The sequence below is a fragment of the Pituophis catenifer genome, unplaced genomic scaffold, assembly GCF_029215685.1.
Source record: "Pituophis catenifer annectens isolate HBS135680 unplaced genomic scaffold, rPitCat1.0.hap2 SCAF_8, whole genome shotgun sequence".
NCBI lineage: Eukaryota > Metazoa > Chordata > Lepidosauria > Squamata > Colubridae > Pituophis > Pituophis catenifer.
In genome coordinates this window covers 63,666,608-63,685,642 of record NW_027256888.1, presented here as the reverse complement: position 1 = coordinate 63,685,642, position 19,035 = coordinate 63,666,608, and the positions used below count along the sequence as shown (strand labels likewise).

The 19,035-nt window shown below is 36.5% G+C and overlaps 1 protein-coding gene across 1 annotated transcript in view; it reads left to right on the top strand.

Moving 5' to 3' along the window:
* MTTP (microsomal triglyceride transfer protein) overlaps positions 1-14,478 on the top strand; it is a 36,540-nt gene extending 22,062 nt beyond the window's left edge. Inside the window, exons 11-18 of the mRNA XM_070948567.1 lie at positions 1,772-1,984; positions 4,053-4,264; positions 5,816-5,913; positions 6,009-6,130; positions 7,084-7,311; positions 10,690-10,814; positions 11,787-11,957; positions 14,242-14,478. Coding sequence (XP_070804668.1) covers positions 1,772-1,984; positions 4,053-4,264; positions 5,816-5,913; positions 6,009-6,130; positions 7,084-7,311; positions 10,690-10,814; positions 11,787-11,957; positions 14,242-14,410 — 1,338 coding nt within the window. The 3' untranslated portion in view covers positions 14,411-14,478. The remainder of the gene's footprint in view (positions 1-1,771; positions 1,985-4,052; positions 4,265-5,815; positions 5,914-6,008; positions 6,131-7,083; positions 7,312-10,689; positions 10,815-11,786; positions 11,958-14,241) is intronic.
* The last annotated feature ends 4,557 nt before the right edge of the window (positions 14,479-19,035 follow it).

The window sequence follows — 19,035 nt, the reverse complement described above, 5'->3', positions numbered from 1 at the left end:
AGCCTCTTTCTGCTTTCTGTTTTCTTTGCTTGGCTACTGCTGTAATGTTATCCAGCCAGGAAAGGATAGCATGGTCACTGGGGGGTGAGGGAGTGTGTCACTTCCATATACTGCAGAGTACAATGGTATACTATCTAGGCTATATATAAAAGGCCCATAGTAGCAGCCACAATAGTATTTTGCTCTTAAAATAGCTCACAGATGCTTGCTTCACCTCCCCTACTCCCATCCCAAATTAGATCTAGACAATCTGCAAGCCACATGTGGCTCTTGTACTAATTTCCAAAACCCACTGCACAAAATCACTTCAAAAAAAGAGATTTTTGCCCTTTTCCCATTGGTTGCTACTTGGGAAAGAGAAGGGATTGTTAGAAAGAGAATAAGAGATGAAGCTCTTCCCCTTTCTCCTAATGGCATTTCCACATATTATTACACCTCTCTCCCCATTATGTAGGTCCTTACCAAAGACTCCTGAGGAAATACAGTCCTTAACATGAACAGATTTGCCCATAAAGCCCTGAAGAATAGACCAATACGATACTTTTCAGTGAACTCCTGCCCAAAGGCTTAAATCATAATTAATTTCATATACATAATATTTTGATTGAATACTTTATTACAGGAATGTCAAACTCAAGGCCCACGGGCCAAATCTGACCTGCGGGGTGCTTAGATCTGGCCCGTGGGGCCGCCCTGGAAACAGCAAAGGACTGGCCCACGGTGCCTCTGCCAGCACCCGCCCTCTGGAATGAGCTACCCCCAGGGATACGACTGATCCCGGACCTCCGGACCTTCCGCCGGGCCCTGAAGACTTTTGTATTTCAGCAAGCCGGGCTGGGTTAAAAATCTTTTAATTGGGGAATTTTATGGGCAAGGGGTTTTAAATTGGAGAAGCCAAAGATAATTTAATTTCGTTTTAATGTATTTTAATATTTGTATTGTGTGTTTTTAATTTTGGCTTTTCACGCCCCGAGTCCTTCGGGAGAGGGGGCGGTATAAAAATTTAATAAATAAATAAATAAATAAATAAATAAATAAATAAATAAATAAATAAATAAATAAATAAATAAATACATACATACATACATACATACATACATACATACATACATACATACATACATAGCTCAGGGAGTCCGCATATGGCCAGCCCAGGCCTTCTGCAACCCTCTGCCAGCAAAAACAGAGCCTGGGGAGGCCTCATCTGGCAGAGTGACATCAAGCTGGACACGCCCACCATGGACACGCCCAGCCATGTCACGCACACCCTGGGCCCCCAAGGTCAAGCACAACCCTGATGCGAGTTTAACACCTCTGCTGTATTAGATTCATCAAATCCAAGAAGAAAGCCCAATGGATGACTTGTAATAAAGTGTAATATAGGTAGTCCTTGACTTACGACCGTTCCTTCAGTGACCATTCAAAATGAAACTGACACTGAAAAAAGTGACGTAACTGTTTTTCACACTTGCAGCTGTTGCAGTGTCCCCACGGTCACACGATCCCCCTTTGCGACCTTCTGACAAGCAAAGTCAATGGGGAAGCCCAATTCACTTAACAATTGTGGCAAGAAAAGCCTTAAAAGTCACTTAACAAGGGTCTTGCTTAGCAACAGAAATTTTGGGCTCAATTGTGATCATAAGTCAAGGACTACCTGTATATTGTTCTTGATTCATAGTTTTCTTTAAAAATTTCTCTTCATTTTACTACAGTAGGGTCCCCTAAATTCTCTTTGGTGCACTATTAATATAGTGGGGTGGATTCTTTCCAGGCTGTTGTAGAAGCCAAGAAACTGATATTCCAAGGCTTGAACAGAGCAGATAAAGCTGATGATGTGAAGATGTTCCTTTTGGCACTGAAAAATGCCCTTTTGCCAGAAGCTGTTCCTGTGCTGCTGAAATTCGCTGAGTCAGGAGAAGGACCTATCAGCAACATTGCTGTTACTGCTCTACAGCGATATGATCATTCATCCATAACTGCTGAGGTAAATAAAAAGTACACACAGTAGGTTAGGTTAGGTTAGGTTAGGTTAGGTTAGGTTAGGTTAGGTTAGGATAGGATAGGATAGGATAGGATAGGATAGGATAGAATAGAATAGAATAGAATAGAATAGAATAGAATAGAATAGAATAGAATTCTTTATTGGCCAAGTGTGATTGGAAACACAAGGAATTTGTCTTTGGTGCATATGTTCTCAGTGTACATAAAAAGACAAGATACATTCGTCAAGAATCATAAGGTACAACACTTAATGATAGTCATAGGGTACAAATAAGTAATCAAATCATACTAGGAAACAATCAATATAAATCATAAAGATACAAGCAACAAGGTTACCGTCATGCAGTCATAAGTGGGAGGAGATGGGTGATAGGAACGATAAGATGGGAGTGTTGGATAATGATGGTCCTTCATTTAGAGAGAGAAGTTGTAAATGCATATATGTATTTTACCGAAGAAGCCACAAAGATTATTGAGTTCTCATGCAAAAATCAAGAGACTGATGAGTATACCTTGATGGTTTTTTTTTACATCAGCAACCATTTTAAGCACCAGCTGTCATTCTGCCCTTCCAGAAAATTTGGCTAGATCATCAAATCTTAAAAATGTTAAATTCTTGAGCTATGAAACCTTATGGAATTTTGGTGATCTCATGTGAGAGTTAAAAATTCTTACAATTAAAAATGTAATTTTAATGGAACTTGAGCAATTTACATATGCTGTCTGGTTTATTGCAAGTCCCATATTGCCAACTCTTGTTTTAAAATTTTCTAAATCTAAATTTGGAAAAGCTGCAGGCAAGGTAATCCTTGGACAGCCTCCTTACTTTCAGATTTTCATCTTGATGGAAACATTTTATCCAAAGACTAAAAATCAAAAATCTCTGATAATTCTCCCTATTAGAAGGAAGGTAAACATTTATTAAACAGAAGGTAAAAGAAGCATTTATCAGAAGGAGAAAAATAGAATTCCAGTAATGATTATGAAAAATCTATATATAGATTTTAAATCTATATATAGGCAAATTTAAATTATTCAATTCTTGTCCATTTCCGCATTTTCTCTGAAAAGGTATGGATGCCTTCCTCTTTTGGGACAAAGGAGTAGTTTCTATATATTCACTGTTTTTATAACTGAAATCACTTTTATCAGGGTGGGAAGTAACTCTCATTTACATTCTAGATGTGTTGAGCTACAAATTCCATTAGCTAGAACATAGTGGGAGTTGTTGTCCAATATATCTTTAAGGCAGGGGTGAAATCCAGTAGGCTCTGACATGTTTTGGAGAACCGGTAGCGGAAATTTTGAGTAGTTTGGAGAACCTGCAAATACCACTTCTGGTTGGCCCTAGAGTGGGGTGGGAATGGAGATTTTGCGATATCCTTCCCCCAGGAGTGGGGAGGGAATGGGGATTTTGCAGTATCCTTCCCCTGCCACGCCCACCAAGCCACGCCCACCAAGCCACACCACGCCCACCAAGCCACACCCACAGAACTGGTAGTAAAAAAACTTGGATTTCATCACTGCTTTAAGATTAGAAAAGAGTGTCTCATAGATTGCTCTGGATATGGGCAGAAATATATTTAATATTTTGGGATAAGAATCATGTTTTGGTCTTTCCATGTATCTCACAACAAATATGAACATATTGTATGATCCAAGGTGAAATTCAATATGTAGAAAGGTGAAAAAGAAATGAGATTTGGGATTCATTTTGCTATGTTGTATGGCAATTAATCTTATAATTTTTAAGTTTGATGCATGACCTAATATCTTGATATTTTCTACCACCACCTAGTAAGTTACATGTTAACCAAAATTCACTATTTATTCTCCAATTTGAGAGAACTGGGACAAATAGGTCAAATTCCTTGGTAGTTATTAATCCTGACACAATCATTTGAATTTTGATACCATCTCAGTACACAAGGTATAGCCTGCAGTTAAAAGAAATCTATCTGGTCTCATTTATTGGTGATAGACTTTCTTACTTTTCTTCTCTTCTTCTATCAACTGTTCAGTGGAATTGAATCAGATTATATTTCCACCAGGTGAAAAAAACCATGAACAGGATTTACCACCAGAATTATAAAGTTCATGAGAAGACTGTACGAACCACAGCTGCTGCTATTATCTTCAACAGCAACCCTTCCTTCATGGAAGTTAAAAACCTCCTCCTCTCTATTGGAGAGCTGCCACTGGAAATGAATAAGTACATGCTTTCACTAGTCCAGGACATACTACGTTTTGAAATGCCTGCCAGGTATATCAAGTATCATTGTTATTTGTGTAACCATGCTGCGATAGAACTGCTCCACAAATATTACTCTTGTACAATGGGATTCACACCACCTTCACTACATTTATATTGGGATAAAAAGCATAGTTTTTTTTTAAAGATCACAGTGAGAGCTTAAAACTGCACTCGCTAGCAGTTCCCTGCTCAAGCAGGAGATTTTTATCTTATTTTGGAATGATTTAACACTTTAAAAATTGTTTTGATATAGTAGTAGTAGTACCGTAGTAGTAGTAGTAGTAGTAGTAGTAGTAGTAGTAGTAGTAGTAGTAGTGGGAGGAATATAACTACGGTATACAAAAGTTAAGATAGCTTTACTCATCAGAATTTTTTTAAAATCAGGACATCCACGTTAAGGCCAGCAGAATGCTAACTCAGTTCTCTGATAGAATGATTGTGTTAGCACCGTATGCTTACTATGATGGGTTTTAAAAATTAACCAATTTGGGGGGGGGGGTTAGAATAGAATAGAATAAAAGAGTTGGAAGGGACCTTGGAGGTCTTCTAGTCCAACCCCATGCTTAGGCAGGAAACCCTACACCACTTCAGACAAATAGTTATCCAACATCTTGAAAATTTCCAGTGTTTTACATGATAGTAACAAAATAGGATACATTTGACAATACATTCGTCTAAATGTGTTTGGCAAGTTTGTGTTTCATTGTGAACACAGGCTGTATACATTTGTGGTAACAGAGAAAACAGATTTACGCAACAGAAGAATTACTCAATATAACCCTGAATTATTCAGGGCCAGATTATCTTCGTGACCGCCTTCTACCGCATAGCTCCCAGCGACCGGTAAGATCCCACAGAGTTGGTCTCCTCCGGGTCCCGTCAGCTAAACAATGCCGGCTGGCGGGCCCGCGGGGGAGGGCCTTCTCTGTGGCTGCTCCAGTTCTCTGGAACCAGTTACCTCCTGAGATCTGGACCATCCCCACCCTATTGGCCTTCTGAAAAGCAGAGAAGACCTGGCTTTTCTGGCAGGCCTGGGGCCGTTGATCTCGCTGTTGCGATCTAGCGAGATCCGGCCATGAATGGTGTGAATGGGTTTTGATTGTTTTTAATGTTTTAATTTTTAATGTTTTTATATATGATTTTTAAATGCATTGTAAGCCGCCTTGAGTCTTCAGAGGAAGGTGGCATACAAGCTGAACAAACAAACAAACAAACAAACAAACAAACAAACAAACAAATAAATAAAATGTAAATACAATTCTCGTATAGGCTGAACTATAGAATTTGAACCAGCAATTGGTGACATAGTGATGTACATAGAAAAGTAGGAGTTTGTAAGAATGAGATTATTTTACTGTACCTTTCAGCAAATAACCATACCCCTTTAATCAGATTTTCTTAAATAAATTAGTATCTTTATCTCCAAGGAAGGTTCTTAGTATGGATTTCAGGTCAGATCATAATGTATGAAATGCTATTACTACAATCGATCTTTTTGGTATTTTATTGTAGAGGGAAAATGTTTTCTTCTCCAATAGAAATAAAATGTTTGTTTTTCAGCAAAATGATCCGTAAAGTCCTGAAGGATATATTGATTCATAATTATGACCGATTTTCAAAAATGGGTTCTTCTTCGGCCTTCTCTGGTTACCTAACACGTACGTGATGATCAAAATTAATATCAGATTATATTTGCATTTCTTAATTGTTTTGCCAAAATTGTAACTACAACACATAACTCTGTTTAATTAAGGTGGCCAAGTTCTATCATCTACATATAGCCTTGATATACTGTATTCTGGTTCCGGTATCTTAAGAAGAAGCAACATGAATATCTTTCTTTTCAGTAAATTTGCTCAACTTCATGCCAGCCAGGTATGTGTCATGCACTATTAAAATAAAAACATCAGAAAAGAGCCTAGCATGCAGCTTGAGTCATTACAACTTGATCATGGAATCAAGTTAAATCAGATCAAACTATTGTTTAGGACCATGCTTTTTGTGCATATGGTTCAGAATTGCTTTAAACCTTATGCACGCACAAGCATAATTGTCATGAAAGCAGTTTGGAAGATGAACAGCTTACTGTTGTCCTCTTAATTCATTACGTGATAAAGGTCCTGCTCATCATCCAGATGTTTGAGTGGTGATGTTTCAGATTGAACCTGAATCTGTGTGCTCTAAATTTCCTTTGATGGCATGGCTTAGAGTTTATTGTAACAGCAACTCCATCATTTTCTATTCCCTACTTTTAAAATTTAAAATACCGTTAATTGGCCAGATGAAAAAAAAAATGTTTCCGCATCTTTCATAATTATGAGAAGTTGAGTAGCTGCAGTTTTTACTACCTGAAATGCCCGACTAAGTCTATCAAACTTTGATAGAATCCTAGAATGAGAAAGGATCTGGATTCTGGAGATCATTTACTCTCAACCCTTGTCATTAAAGACTCTGTAGTACTTGATGCATGACTAAAATAATGTGCATAAATCCTTCCAATGGATTTATAGGACATCTAAGAAAGTCTACTTCCTTGTCAAACAAGAGCTTCCATAAAATTTCTCTACATTGATCAAAATCTGCCCTTCTGGAGCTTTCACCTATTCTCCCCACTCCACATCCCCAGTTCTGCCCTTTGATGGTAGTTGTCATGTCTCTTTTCCTTTTCAATGTAATAGTTATCTAGAAGAGCCTTATGCTGCTTCTCATTTGTAAGAAGGTGTGGATAAGAGTTGAATAATATAACAATCTTGTTGAATTTAGAACAAAATGTCCTTGCATGCACACATTCATTTTCCCGTGTGCTATGTGTTGTTGCATTCTTTTAGGTGGTAATTGAAGCTCAAGGTCTGGAATCTATTATAGCTGCATCTGCAGATGAAGGAGAAGAAAATCTTGACTCTTTTGCTGGTTTGTCAGCAATCATGCTTGATGTTCAACTCCGGCCAGTTACCTTTTTCCAAGGATATAGTGATTTAATGTCTAAAATGTTCTCAGCCACTGGAGACCCCATTAATGTAGTAAAAGGGCTCATCCTTCTGTTGGATTTCTCACAGGTATGTACTGTGAAATGTATGTACTGGAAACCTAATATTCTAGTTGTATGTGACATTTTTACTCCAAATTTATGCTTTTAGTAATAATGTTTTTGAAGCATGGAGGCTGATAATGCCAGTTTGCATAACCTTATTGTAAGAAGAAGCTATAGTTCAGTAATAAATAGATGATTAGCTGGATGGTTGCATAGTATTTATTCACACATGCAATTATATATTTTATGTACTGTAAGTATTATGCATGGAACTCATAAATTATACAAATAAATGAATGGTAAAAAAATAACATTAACATATTGACTGGGTGAAGTGTTTAATGGATTTTTAATTTTTTGAAAATGCTTTTCCCCCTCTTTGGAAACTCAATTTTTTACTTTTATTGTGTCCATTTTCACTTTTGTCCCTCAATACCTTTCCCAAGTTTATGGGTGGAATTTGAAAAAGAGTTGCATACTAATGGAATAGATTGACCAAAGAGGAAACTTGAATTGAGAGGTTCCTGTTCATTAGCTGTGAAATTTCTAGATGACTTTTGGCCAATTGCTCTCTTAGTTAAGGGATGTTGTAGACTAGGGTCTCCAACCTTGGCAACTTTAAGCCTGGCGGACTTCAACTCCCAGAATTCCCCAGCCAGCTTTGCTTTGAGTTGAAGTCCACCAGGCTTAAAGTTGCCAAGGTTGGAGACTCCGGTTGTAGACAGTTTCAGCAACACAAAGCTCTACTGGCTGGGAATTCCAGATTTTATAGTCCCAACATATTTGGAGGGAGCTATATGGTGGATGCCTGCTGTAGCATACCAACTGAATGCATGGCAAACGATCTTCTAATCTTTGTTTTTTTCAGTGTTGACAACTTGTCCACAAATAACCTATTTACAATTAGATGGACCAGGAAACAAACTTATTATATTTTTTAAAATAATATTTAGGTTATTTATGTTATTATGTAAAAATTGGAACACAACTCATAAATTTGTGTTGTGAGGAACTGCAGTCTGTTGCCCTTCAATGTTTTGGGCTTCATCTCGTATAACTCCAAAACAGGATGGCCAGTGGCAAAAGATTATTGGCATCATAATCCAAAATCTGAAGGTTTGCCTATTGTCAGATAAATATTGCAGCATTACAGATACTCACACCTCCTTTCAGCCTTGAAGGTTATTCAGTAGTGTTGAGTCAAATCTATTAGCTTTTCCCCAGATTAACCTTTTTTACAAAACCCTGTGAAAATCAGATCAAAGGTGGATCCTATTTGCCACAAAGTGAGTCCTTTGGATGAAGTCAAGACAAAATCATAATAACATAAATAATATCCGAGCAAGAAGAATAAATCTGAGTCTTTGAACTAAATAGCCTATTACAAGATTATTATTTTTTTAAATGGCACCTACCAAGTGTAAGTGACAAGACAGGAATAGGGTTGTTAAATAATTATCACAGCCCACCTCATACTTAAGTTAAATTCTTACTTTCTTCCAAGTACATTTGAATGTTGACCAACACAGTTTGGTAGGATATCCATATGTCATGTTTGTTTCTAGCCATAAAATGCATGGTCATATATAATCATCACAATTTTCAGAAGATTATAGCAAGGACTTAATTTTTGTGAAACAACACCTGTTGTCAGGTTCTTCAGAGTTCTTGATCTCAGTAGAACCTAGCTATTTTGACATAGGAAGCCAGGCTGAGTTATAATGGCAGATAGTGCCTATGGATATTTCTTTCAAAAAAGAATGTTGCAGGTTTGTTGTTTCCAATTTCCCCATTTTTTCTATGTTTTTCTTGGGCATAGCCAGAAAAAAACAATGGACTTTCATATATTGCTTAAGTGGATTGAAAATAGGGGGGGGATTATTAATAACTATGTACCAGCTGAATCCCTCCGCACAATTTCTGGAGAGTAAACTATTTTGAGTTCAGCAGGACAGACTTCTGAATAAATATGCACCTACCAGAAGCTGCATCATACTTTGTTTTATACACTGTAGGAAGAGTATAAACATATTTAATATGTTCCAAGCCATGTGAACCTTAAAATGTTGACTGTCGGTCAGCATGCAACTGAAATGACTTGCTGTGACTCTGAATTGCTTTCTGTTTTGACTGTTCCCAAATGAACTCTATGCAATGGAGTCCCAATCCAGCTATAAGTTTTTGACAGCTGAGAGGGCCAGCCTTGGCAGAAAGCTACTTTATCCAAACAGCTATGTCTCTCGCTGAATTATATGGAAAACCATTTGCCCCTTTGTTCAACAGCTTTATTATACAATTGCTATGTAATCTAATCTAATCTAATCTAATCTAATCTAATCTAATCTAATCTAATCTAATCTAATCTAAGTCTTTTTTTATAGTAATGTAAGTCTTAGCTCAGTGGCTAAGACGCTGAGCTTGTCGATCGAAAGGTCGGCAGTTCAGCGGTTTGAATCCCTAGTGCCGTGTAACGGGGTGAGCTCCCGTTACTTGTCCCAGCTTCTGCCAACCTAGCAGTTCGAAAGCCCGTAAAAAATGCAAGTAGAAAAAATAGGGACCACCTTTGGTGGGAAGGTAACAGCGTTCCATGCGCCTTTAGCATTTAGTTATACCAGCCACATGACCACAGAGACGTCTTCGGACAGCGCTGGCTCTTCGGCTTTGAAACGGAGATGAGCACCGCCCCCTAGAGTTGGGAACAACTAGCACATATGTGCGAGGGGAACCTTTACCTTTAAGGCTTTTTATTACTAGCCAGTTTAGTCGTTTGGAGATCACATATGAAATGAGCTTAGTTATCCTAATTTTAAATATTATGTTGTTTTTTTCATAGGTATTGTCTAGACCAGGACTTCTCAAACATTTTGGTCACAGGACCTTTTAACAATCTTAAAAATGATTGAGAATCCTAAAGAGCTTTGGTTTATGTGGATGATCTATACTGATATTTACTGCATTACAACATAAGTCTGTAAAAATTTAAAATATTTATTATTGGAAATATTTATTTGACTTAGTGGACCTCCTGAAGACACTTTGAGAACCACTGGTCTAGACCAAAACTATCAAAAAGAATAGTGCTGAGGGATAGATGTTTTGTTTCTGTTCAACATGAAACAACTCAAGAACAATTTTTGTTATTAAAAAATATACTTTGAAGTGTCTCTCTGTGTAGCTGCCCTATACTGTAAGCTTCACCCATGGATCTTCTGTTCTCAGCTGGTTATGTAGCCCAGTTGCATGGAGTGGAGAGATTTTTCTTTGCACCAAATGGAAAACTCAAAAAGGGAGACTGAGAAGTAGAGACAGGAAGTATTTCTGTCCTCCTAAAACATTACTAATCTGAACATATACTAGATAAGCAAGAAATATTATATGTGTTCTTTTTTATTTATTTATTTAGGTTATCCAGCTGCAATCTGGGCTGATTTGCAATGCCGAATTCAAGGGAGGTATGACTATCGATGCATCCGGAGGAATGGAGTTCAGCCTTTGGTACAGAGAATCCAAAACAAAAGTTAAAAATCGGTGAGACATCTCAGTTAGTTCTTGATGGAGATATTAAATTTCATCATCAACATGAGGGATTTTAAATTTAGTTAGTGTATACAATTTTAAAACATTTTTAAAACTTACTTAGTTGAAAGAATAGTTATATGAAAACATGTGGAAAATAGAGAAAATATAACTTTACTATTTCTGCAGAAGAGTCTTTTTCTACCTGATTCTGAAAACCACAGTCGAAACATCTGGTACAAACTGATAGTGAAAACATGAAGTGTCTATTGCAAAAACACGATACAAATCCTGCATTGCATACTTGCATCCCAACATCAGTTGCAAGCTGATAGTCATGTGAAAGTGAAGTGAACATGTCCTCTATACAATTGTCAACTCGCAACTGATGTTTATATGGTTTGTATGGCAATATTTCATCATTTGCTCTCCATGGATCAGTTGAACCACAAAATAGTAAAAACTGTTACTTATATCTTTGGTAGCTCAAAGCTTGTGTATTGCCTTTATCGGGTGTTGAATAAAACTTGGGTATTGCCCTTATCAGCTTTGAGTAAAATAATTAGTGGAACAATACTTGAGAACTTTTGGGGTGAGCCCATATTTTTCCAGTTGTCAGATTACTGTGTTCAGTGATCACAACCAGAAGGCTAGGGTGAGGAATGTTGCAATTTGTCATTCAGCAAAATGTAGGGAATCAGATTTATCATTCCTGTCCTGTCCAAGGTTTGAATTCCTGAAACATCAGGAATTAATGTTTGAATTGTATAGCCACTTTTCTTTTTCTCCTCCTATCCTTAGCCACATCAATGTTTGACTACTAGGAAGAGTCAGTAATGTACAGGTGGAGACGGGAAAGCCAATGTGAAATGAGATTTTTATACAGAACAGTTTGTCTAAAAGTTATCAGTTGGAGGAGATATTATTTCAATATAATATTCAATTTTTGACAACTTGGTTTTTTTCACTCCTGTTTTATTTCAGGGGAGCTGGGGCTATGATTGGTAACTTCATTGTGGATGCTATGTTTGTAAAGGCTGGCCTGGAAACGACTTCTGAAATCGAAGCAATGTTGGATTTTGTTACCACAGTGAAATTTTCACAATACCCATTTTTGGTCTGCATGCAGATGGATAAAACCGAAAGTCCATTTAGGTAGGAAGCAACTAGAAATGTTTATGGATCTGCCTAGCATTTTAATGCAGCTTTCTACTTTCTGATTCTGGAGAAGATCATTATGTGTTAAGTAAATAAGATATTAGAGTGCAATTTGTATAGGAGGTTGGATGGCCCTTAAATTAGTCCCTAATCAATAGTTGTTGATTGTCCTAATTTCATTACCAATCCAGGTTCCAACTTTCTGTGTAATAGACCTATCACTGTATTCTAGCAGTGTATGATCAGGATAGCTACTCTATATCACAGTGGCAATTTTTACAACCCCTTCAGCATTGCAAAGGAGATTGCAATTTTTTTTCTCCAAGTCAAAGTGAGGGAAAAAGCAAATACGGTATGATCAAGATTGGTGACGCGAGAGGCAAGTTTAGAGAAAGATCTCAATCTTCCACCAAAGTTCACCACCACCCTTGGTGTGACTTCTGGGAATCCCTAGAGGTATAGTCTAGAGCAGGGGTGTCAAACGCAAGGCCCAGGGGCCCTATCTGGCCCACAGGGTACTTAGATCTGGTCTGCTGGGCTGCCCTGGAAAGGCACAGCCCCCTCAACTCCATTTTCACTGACAGAGGGTTGCAGGAGGCCTTGGCAGCTGAAAACGGAGCTCAGGAGCCCATTTTTGCTGGCAGAGTGCTCGGGCCATGACAGCCCCCCCCGACACAAGTGACGTTGAGCTGGCCACAACCACCCTGGCCACACCCACTTCAGCCCCCTGAGATCAAACACAACACTGATGTGGTCCTCAATAAAATCGAGTTTGACACCCCTGCTCTAGAGGGATTTTTGATCTCCGAGAGGCATAGATTAGTTAATCAAAGTCATCAGTTTCATGAAAAGACAGATTGATTGAGGAAATTGGTTTAACTCTATGCAAAATGGAATCTGTTTAAGACTAAATCTGACTACCCTGGAATTAGTTGACTGAATCAAATGTTTTCTTTTTTGTAATTCCTTTTTAATTTATAATTATAATTCCTACAACACATTAACTCCTTCCTATAGATCCAAATCATTTGAGCTACTTTTTCTGTGGAAGTATTTCCACAGAATACTTCAGTGATATTTCATTGTATACCACCCAGAGTCCCTCTCTAAGGGAGATGGGGAGTTCTTAAATATGATAAATAAATAAATAAATAAATAAACAACTGGAACTTTATATAAACGGATATAGCATACTGTACAGTATATCTATTTAAATGCTATCACTGTACTGTATGATGCTAAAGATCAATTGAACTTCAAAGATATGTGACAAATACATATCAAGAAGATGAATAATGCAGTTTATACTAGAACCATCCATTTTCTGGCAGAAGCTAATGGTAAACTTTAACTTGTAAGGAAGGAAAAAAGGAAATAGTAGTAAATTCCACTTAAGGAATTAATTTCAGGAGAATTGAATGGCTTCCCCATTGTCATAAGAACCACTCATTCAACATCATTGCAAGTTTGAACTATTGCTGAACAAGTGACCATTAAATGAGAAGTATCTATATCTGTAGAGCACGGATCAGCAAATTATTCAGATACCATTGTAATGGTCTAAGTATCCTTAAAGACTGCTTCCAAAAGGACACTAAATCTCATGAACTCACGTGTTTATAGACTTATTTTGAGAGGCATCTGATATTTTATAGAAGAGAGTTTTCTTCACAGAAGAGATTTCATAGTTTGCACATAGTTTGCATAATCTTATAAGATTAAATAATACCTGCCTTCTGTAGGAACCATATTGCCACTCTCTGTTGTGAGGAAAGTTTTTGAGGATTTATTTTTTAGTTAAAGGGTGCATTCTTCTGAGCTAGTAGTCAAAATGTACACATCACTCTCCAGCCCTCATGCATTCATATGGAAAATACCACTATAGATATACAATCGCTTGAATGCAAGCATGGGTTATTTTTAAAAATCTCACCTTCACCAGTAATACTGTTTCTATTCCTCCTGACATCCTCCTGAAGTTATCAGTAATCAAGTTTTCCCAAAGATTGGCTTGCAACAGCATCTGACATTGTGTTCAAGGAAAAGTACCATTGACCTCAAATGTGTATATCTATACATTAGACCAGGGCCCAGATTATTGAGTCTCAAAGCCTTAAGAAGTGTTTCATTTTTATTCAACTTTGCTCTGGAAAATTATGGATAAGGAAAACTTAAAACCCTTTCAATTGTGTATGTCATTAAGAATTATTCCTAGGATTATAACATGCTGTTGCTCAAGTAATACAATATAATCATATCACTACTATTTTTTTTTTTGTAGGCAATATCTAACAAAATATGAAAGTCTTCCTTCTGGAAAGCCGTACATCTCTCGGAAAAAAAAAGTGAGCTTGGTGGCAGGTTCTGAATATCCCCTTCACCAAGAAAATTCCCACATGTGCAGGGAAGTCTTCAATAACCAAGACGATTTTTCTGAAACTTGGTTTTGAAATAGGCACCTGATCTTGCATTTCACCAAAAACCTAGCTGATTCTGGCTTCACAGTTCTGCTACCTTCGTTTAGGGCCTAAACCTGTAATTTACAAGTCTGTGAGAACTTTGTTGTATCGAACTTTAAGAGGCCCAGGATTGAGTCTTGTGCACTGTGTTTACATATTTACATATATTTAAAAGATTTATTTTGGGTTTTGTTTGTAACATGTTAGGAATACAAGTTATTTCAAATCCAGATGTTCATTGAAGACCATTAGAGGTGATAGGACATAATTCTGCTTGAATCTCTTAAGAACATTTTCTGTTGTTTAAGAGGAAAAATAACCTGCTGGTGAGATACTTGATGGAACTGAAGTTTTAATCAGTTCCTCACTGTCTTCTGTAATTTAAAATCACTCCTTACACCCCATTCAAAATTGTTAGCCTTGGACAGAAAAAAACCCCTAATACTGTATGTCTTGTTTTACCTCTCTGTGATTTCAACAGCCATTTCAGTGACTTAACAGCAGTAATTTTAGAGCTGCTAGTATATTTTCTCTTAGGGTCACAGGGTTCACTGCGGAGCTTATATAATTCTTGACTGCAAATTTTTCTAATTTTCCATGCTAGGGAAATTATGTCCAGGGAAATGTGCACTACATTTCATTGTAAATACATACGAATTAAAATGAAAATTTTAGTGTAAAATTTTAAAAATAACTATCAACTTTGATAACAACAGAAACTGAAAAAAATGCTATCAAATTTTTATAATGAGAAGGAAACTGAAATTTGAAATATTTAAACAACAAAAGAAAAAAGCTGCAATAAATCCAGTCAGACGTTTCCTTTTCTCGTATTTATTTTCTTTAAGGATTAATATCATTTGGTGTTACAAGTCAAAACACAGCAAACATGTATTGTTTCTTAAACCACACAAAATCTATGTTCATTATGAGAGTTCTTGAAAATTACTCAATAAAACAAACACTATTTAAACATATATTAAGGTTGCCCTTCTCAGCTATTTCACATTCAGTGTTGAGAAATCATAACTTTAATGGAACCATTAAAATGTGGCTGCTGATAAAAAAATCTATATAAAAATCATCTTTGCTAAAATTGCTTGAAGAATCATTAGCACAATCCAATGAAGATGTGTTCTTAATACAGTGTGTAGATATGTTTCATCTTAATGGTTTCACCAGATATTTTTTTAACTAGAATATGTTTTAGATACTATTACCTGTTAAAGAATAATTATCGTGTATAATTTTTCAGAAGTATTCATCTAATCTTGCTCATTAGTAAATGCATTTTAAGATTGCAGCTAAGTTTTAAGTTAACAACTCGTGTTCATAATTTATCTTTATTTTAACTTTTATATGCATATGTTAGTTCTATTTGAAAAGAAGATCGGAAGACAAAACCTGATTTTAGTGTAAACAAACGTAGTCCAAGATGGTGCTTTGTCAATATCTTATATGCTGCAAGTAACAATGTGATGGTCATTCATCACAAAACTGGAACAGAAGCCAGGAGAAAATCAGAGATCAAAAACAGAATGTTTCTTTTCCCTCTTTCTCAGTTTATTATGGCTTTATAGTAATCTTTTCCATATGCTAGGTTGGAAATTGATGCCTATACCACTGTATGATGTAAGGACTTGTAATTTTTTGACTTGACTGGAAAATATTCCCTCCCTCGTTTGAGAAGTACAAAATTTAATTAGCTTTAAATTAATCCATCTATGTAATGGAAAAATTGTTGTGGCTTCCTTCCCCCACCCATTTTCTAATAAAAGTACCTTATGTGGAATTGCCCTCAAATACTCATTTCAAAACTGATAGCATAATGAGTAAAAAAAAGAGAGCCTCTGAATTGAGGACTGCTTAGACATTCAGGGATGACTAGGTCCCACTAACAATGCTCTCATCTGAGACCATACAGTGTATATATTGTCTTAGTACAGATTTTCTGTTTTACTATTTTGGTTTGTTTATAACTAAAAAAAATATGTGAATCAGTGCTGTTACTGTTTTTCTGCCAAAGTCTTGAATGGTTTCGAAGCTTTGTAACTGAGTTCATACAACAAGCTATGTTCTAGATCTAGATTAACAAAAGAACAGTTTATATAATGCCTCTCCAAATTAAATCATATTATGGCTTAATATGATGGTCCAGCTCATACAAATGTTAAGTCGCTGATGAGTTTCTTATAACATGTAGACCTACGAACTATCACCCCTTTTTAGTCTAAATTAGCATGCTGAGCGAATCCAGCCTATAAACTGCCCATTATAACAGGTGCAATCAAACTTTCATGGGTAGCAAAGGAGAGATTTTGATAGATAGGACTACAATGAGCAGAGAACATCATGTAAAGCATTAAGGCTACTGGTAGATTTTTAAGAGGGGAGAAAGGATAGAATTTTTACTATTGTAGACTTTACCACATAATAAAAGTCTCAAACTGTAAGCAGTAATTTTAGTCTGTTTCATACCTATACACAGAATTATGCTAGTTTCAGTTGGAAACTGCCAAATTTTCATCTCAAAGAGTTTAGGTGCTCAGAAAAGAATGGTTTAGTGTTATGAACAGGTTGTAGACCATACATTGCTTCATCCTACCATGTTTTAAAACCCTGTACTGCTATGAAGGTCAGTTTAAGTCGATGCTGGGAAAGGGCATGGGAAATGGCCTTCCACATATGTAGTGGCATAGACAGTAAGACACAGTCATAGCCACTATTAAGCATTTCTGTTCTACTGAGTATTTTTGCATGCCTGTAGTTGGCATACCTAAAGAGGGATGTGGTGGTTCAGTAGCTAAGACACTGAGCTTGTTGATAAAAGATTGGCAGTTCAGCGGTTCAAATCCCTAGGGCCGTGAGCTCCTGTTACTTGTCTCAACTTCTGCCAACCTAGCAGCTTGAAAGCACATAAAAATGCAAGTAGAAAAATAGGGACCACCTTTGGTGGGAAGGTAACATCATTCCGTGTGCGTTTGGCGTTTAGTCATGCCAGCCACATGACCATGGAGACGTCTTCGGACAGCGCTGGCTTTTGGGCTTTGAAATGGAGATGAGCACCACTCCCTAGAGTCGCACATATGTGACTAGCACATATGTGCGAAGGGACATTTTACCTTTTAGTTGGCATACCTTACCAAAATATCTGGCCATTTCTTCCAATTAGGTCTGTTCCATTTTAGCCATTAAAACCATATGATCAGTGTTGTAGTTATTGGAAAGATTCTAGAAAAAATATTTGTTAACGATACAGTATATAGCCTCTTCTCTGCAGGTGCTGTGTTTACCTATTTGGTAAATAGTAAATAAAGAATATTGAAATAATAGAAGCAGATCTACACTCTGTTTACATATGCATTTGGTGGATTTAGTTAAGGTTGTAGGATTGCATCTTATATCTTACCTTCTTGAAAACAAATTTCTCACATAAGGGTTTTGAAAGTTCCTACCTAGGCATTAGCAAAGCTTATAATTTGTTCTTAGCAAACTTAGATATTTTCTTCCCAGATAATTATCAAACACTCCACTGGCCAAATTATTCAGAAGTGACTAAATGTTTTTATTGCTACTGTGTAATAATAATAAATATATATCTGATCCATCCAAAATACTGAAGCTTTTATTTAGTAAGTGTGATTTAATTTACATTATTTATATTTGCTATATATGTTGGCCACAAGATTTCAGATTATTTAAAAATAAAAGTACTGGACTTGATCAGTGAGATGGGTTTAATCTCCACATAGTGACGAAGTTCACTAAGTAATATACAATAACATTACAGAGTTCTTATGATGATAAGGACCATAGAAGTTAGAGCAATAGTATTATGTATAAACTTTTTATTGGTTACATGAGCAACACATTATCTCTTGATTGATCATCTAAATATTACTGTGATTTTAGAGGCATCAAAATAATGTTGGTCTTCATTTCATGTTGTGCTTTACTGCATTTCCTTGAATATAAAGCAATGAAATAAATGAAACCACTCAATGGATGGCTTAATGCTACTGGTAACACAGGCCTGCATGGAGCTGTTAAATTTGGGCATTGGCATTAACCATGCCTAAAGGTCAGTTCAACAGGCTGATGATTTTATGCTTTTTGATATCTGTTTCAAGGTATTCTATTCATTTGGGACCTATGAAATAAATAGGAAAAATGTTACCCTTCTGTTTCTCATTATTTTGTGCAGGTTTTTTTTTATGTTGTGTTTATTTTTCAGTAAGTATACTAGGAAAGGACAATCTGGAAATCAGAGGCAAGAGCTGCCCTAACTATCTAGCACTTAAAAAGAAAGAAAGAAAACTTTGTGGCTAATACATTGCTTAGCGATACAGAAACTGAATTTGACAACTCCAGTTTTGAGTGTGAAATGCCCGTTTAATATGAAAAATATTTCTTGTAAATGCAAAATAGCTGTGGGGCATTTTTAAGTGTGTGGAAGAGTTACATTTGATCATCTTTTTTGAGCTCAAAGTATTTCCAAGATGCTCAAAAGGAGCCTGTTCTAAATTTGAGGCAAGTATTCAATTTTTGCAGCTAGTTTTCTGTTCACCTGCAAATCTTTGTTTATCCATAAGCTACGTGGCCACCTGTATTATTGC